The sequence below is a fragment of the Sander lucioperca genome, chromosome 11, assembly GCF_008315115.2.
Source record: "Sander lucioperca isolate FBNREF2018 chromosome 11, SLUC_FBN_1.2, whole genome shotgun sequence".
Classification (NCBI taxonomy): domain Eukaryota; kingdom Metazoa; phylum Chordata; class Actinopteri; order Perciformes; family Percidae; genus Sander; species Sander lucioperca.
The window spans coordinates 9,825,651-9,830,168 of NC_050183.1; the positions used below are offsets into that span (position 1 = coordinate 9,825,651).

The 4,518-nt window shown below is 38.8% G+C and overlaps 1 protein-coding gene across 1 annotated transcript in view; it reads left to right on the forward strand.

The window, feature by feature from the left end:
* The window catches only part of LOC116037161 (macrophage mannose receptor 1-like), a 6,444-nt gene extending 4,861 nt beyond the window's left edge, over nt 1–1,583 (forward strand). The window contains exons 4-5 of the mRNA XM_036007410.1: nt 218–409; nt 1,252–1,583. Of these exons, the coding sequence (XP_035863303.1) occupies nt 218–409; nt 1,252–1,583 (524 nt within the window). The remainder of the gene's footprint in view (nt 1–217; nt 410–1,251) is intronic.
* The last annotated feature ends 2,935 nt before the right edge of the window (nt 1,584–4,518 follow it).

The following is a 4,518-nucleotide window of genomic DNA, read 5'->3' on the forward strand; positions in this document are numbered from 1 at the left end:
GTCGTTAACGTTGTGAAAACTTGACTTCACTTCCTGAAGGTTACCACGTGACAAACATAAATATAGGTCAGAATGATGCTGGAACAAACCACTTAGGTGGGAGTTTTTCAGGGAAGGAACATCTCTGAATTAATATCATGTTATTGTTTTTAAATAAGAATAATGTAGGAATTTATGAGACTAAATAAAAACAAAAAAGTTTGTCTGTGTTCCACAGAACACAAGACCGGCCAAACATTTCATATCATTGAAGATAAGAATAAGATGACCTGGCCAGAGGCTCAGAGCTACTGCAGAGAAAATCACACTGACCTGATCAGTGGAGTCAACCAGCTAAAAGACTTCAAGACACAGTACCCAAATCATGCAAAAACACCTGTCTGGATCGGCCTGTTCAGAGACTGCTGGAGTTGGTCAGATGGGAGCAATTTCTCTTTCAGATCCTGGGACAAAGATGAACCTGAGGATAAAGACCCTAAGAAGACCCTGTGACTACGTCAAATGGAAAATGGAGCTCCGCTGACTGTGATAACAAAAAACCCTTCTTCTGCTACAACGGTGAGTTTATCAGAAGTCTATCTAATGGTACTGTACATCTACATCTGTTACATGATTTACTTTATTTATTAGTTTATTATAAGAATTATGGTATGAGGTTCATCGTTGTTGAATATCTTGATAATGATATAACTCACGATAAATAAACAGATGAAGTGTTCTCAGTTCTGCTAAAATACAACAAACTGCTTGTTAGATTTAAAACAAATGAAAGGAAATCATTTCCAACTTTCTTTTGTTGAACATATTGGATGTTGAGTTGAATATAAAAGGCAGCACTAAAAATAGAACAACAGATACATTTTAAAGTGCAGTTTTCTGCTGAGATTTTATTTTCAACTGCATCTTTTAGGCCGACTTTACTGTCTAGACTAGACTGTAGCGAGCTCCATTTTAAAGTTAGAAAGAAGATGAAGAAGATAGAAGAATCATTAAAACATAGATGATATGAATATGAATGAATATGAAATAACTGTTATTTAAACTGTCCTGTGTTTGTCTCCAAGGGTGGAGCATTTGGGTCTCTTGCCATGATCTCCGCCACTAATTGACTTGGTCCCTAGTTGGATCTGCCCCTGACTGACTCCGCCCCCGACTGACTCCGCCCCTGACTGACTCCGGCCCTGATTGGCTCCGTCCCTGATTGGCTCCGCCCCTGATTGATTGACTCTCCTTCTCCCCTGACAGATTGAGTGATCCTGATCAAGAAGAACATGACCTGGGTGGAAGCGTTATCCTACTGCAGAGATCACTATCGTGACCTTGTCTCCATCACCAACCAGGACGAGCAGCTCTGGGTCCAGGAGAGAGCCAAGATGGCCTCCACTCCCTACGTGTGGCTGGGACTGCGCTACACCTGCACTCTGGACCTCTGGTTCTGGGTCACTGGCGAGATGGTCTGCTACAACAACTGGGGCCCCGACCAGCCTGGGGACGACTGCACCACGTCTGGAGCCATGGACCGAGAGGGAACGTGGGTCAAAAAAGACGACGACAACCAGCTTAATTTCATCTGTTCCAAGTAAAAACCAGCAGAATGAAACTAAGTACATTTACTCAAGTACTGTACTTTAGTAATAATGCAGTTGAGATGAGGTACTTTACTTATATCTCAAAATAAATATTTTGGAAAAAAAGTTGTATTATTTTAAGAAAAAAGTCGTAATATGTAGGGATAAAACTCTTCATATATAAAGTAAAAAAGTCATAATATTTCTAGTAAACAAAAAAAATCGTAATATTTCAAGTAAAAAAGTCTAAAAAATATTTTAAAACGAAAATTATAATATTTCAGGAAGAAAGTTGTAATATAGATCTTTAACTTTACATTTTAACAGTGTGGGATTAATACTTTTACTGAAGTTAAGGATGTGTTTTATTCATTTACTCACTTTGTTTGCAGTGGTGTGACGTTGACATACTGTGTGTCCTCTGGGATTATTGAATGGCATTCTGGGAAATGTAGGAATTTATATCTCAAAGTAAATATTTCAAGAAAAAAAGTCATAATATTTAAAGTAAATAAATCAAATTTCAAGTAGGAAATGAGTAATATTTTGGGGAAAAACTCGTAATATTTCAATTTAAAAAATCATAATATTTCAAGTAGATAAGTCATAATATTTTAGGAAAAATGTCATAATATTTCAAGTAAAAAAGTCAAAATATTTTAAGAAAAATGTCGTAATATTTCAATTAAAAAAGTCGTAATATTTCAGGAAGAAAGTTGTAATATAGATCTTTAACTTTACATTTTAACAGTGTGGGATTAATACTTTTACTGAAGTTAAGGATGTGTTTTATTCATTTACTCACTTTGTTTGCAGTGGTGTGACGTTGACATACTGTGTGTCCTCTGGGATTATTGAATGGCATTCTGGGAAATGTAGGAATTTATATCTCATAGTAAATATTTCAAGAAAAAATGTCATTTTTTTTAAAAATCATAATATTTTGGGACAATTTGATTGAATGGCAAAAAAAGTAAATAAAGAAGTCGTAATATTTAAAAAAAAAAAAAAGTCATAATATTTCAAGTCAAAAAAGTTGCAATATTTTGGTAAAAAGTCGTAATACTTAAAGAAAAAAAGTCGTAATATTTTTACATGTGTGAAGTTCTGGTGAATATCTGTTGTTATATTTTGTAAAATCTGATTCTGATGATCATATTGTTTCTTGAGTTTTATGTAACCAAAGAATAGTTTTCTCTGAGTCTAAATAAACTGTTAAACCACAGAGTGGTCCTCTCTTTTCACTAACCCAAAATCCTGTTATCACATCATGATTCTGTGTCCATGTGTGTACTGGGTCTATGTGTACTAGGTCTGTGTGTACTGGGTCTATGTGTACTAGGTCTGTTTGTACTGGGTCTGTGTGTACTGGGTCTCTGTGTGTACTGGGTCTGTGTGTACTGGGTCTGTGTATACTAGGTCTGTGTGTACTGGGTCTGTGTATACTAGGTCTGTGTGTACTGGGTCTGTGTATACTAGGTCTGTGTGTACTGGGTCTGTGTATACTAGGTCTGTGTGTACTGGGTCTGTGTGTACTGGGTCTGTGTGTACTGGGTCTGTGTGTACTGGGTCTGTGTGTACTGGGTCTGTGTATACTAGGTCTGTGTGTACTGGGTCTCTGTTTGTACTGGGTCTGTGTGTTGGATTGCTAACATTAAATGGTGATTATTAACTGAGCAGCTAATCAACTAATTAAATTAAATCAATAGTCAATCCAATATTTTCCATCATCTTCTTCTTAACACCAACATGTAATTATATTCTCAAATGTTTAAACTCACAACTTTAAAGCACTTGAAACACATAAACAAACAGCTAGTTCACCTGTTGTTACTTCGGTAAAGTTGAAAAGACATTCACAGATTCAAAGAAGAGAAATAACATTGGTCTCAATGAGCAGCCGGCCGTGAGACGGCAGTAAGACGAGTGCTTAGGGACCGTCTACAAGCTACAACTCCTTAGGGACCGTCTACAAGCTACAACACCTTATGGACCGTCTACAAGCTACAACACCTTAGGGACCGTCTACAAGCTAAAACACCTTAGGGACCGTCTACAAGCTACAACACCTTAGGGACCGTCTACAAGCTACAACACCTTAGGGGCCGTCTACAAATTACAACACCTTAGGGACCGTCTACAAGCTAAAACACCTTAGGGACCGTCTACAAGCTACAACACCTTAGGGACCGTCTACAAGCTACAACTCCTTAGGGACCGTCTGCAAGCTACAACACCTTAGGGACCGTCTACAAGCTACAACTCCTTAGGGACTGTCTACAAGCTACAACACCTTAGGGACCGTCTACAAGCTAAAACACCTTAGGGACCGTCTACAAGCTACAACACCTTAGGGACCGTCTACAAACTACAACACCTTAGGGACCGTCTACAAGCTACAACACCTTAGGGACCGTCTACAAATTACAACACCTTAGGGACCGTCTACAAGATAAAACACCTTAGGGACCGTCTACAAGCTACAACACCTTAGGGACCGTCTACAAGATAAAACATCTTAGGGACCGTCTACAAGCTACAACTCCTTAGGGACCGTCTACAAATTATAACACCTTAGGGACCATCTACAAACTACAACACCTTAGGGACTGTCTACAAGATAAAACACCTTAGGGACCGTCTACAAACTACAACACCTTAGGGACCGTCTACAAGCTACAAAACCTTAGGGACGTCTACAAGCTACAACACCTTAGGGACCGTCTACAAGCTACAACACCTTAGGGACTGTCTACAAGCTACAACACCTTAGGGGCCGTCTACAAATTACAACAGCTTAGGGACCGTCTACAAGATAAAACACCTTAGGGACCGTCTACAAGCTACAACACTTTAGGGACCGTCTACAAGCTACAACTCCTTAGGGACCGTCTACAAGCTAAAACACCTTAGGGACCGTCTACAAGCTACAACACCTCTGGACTGTCTA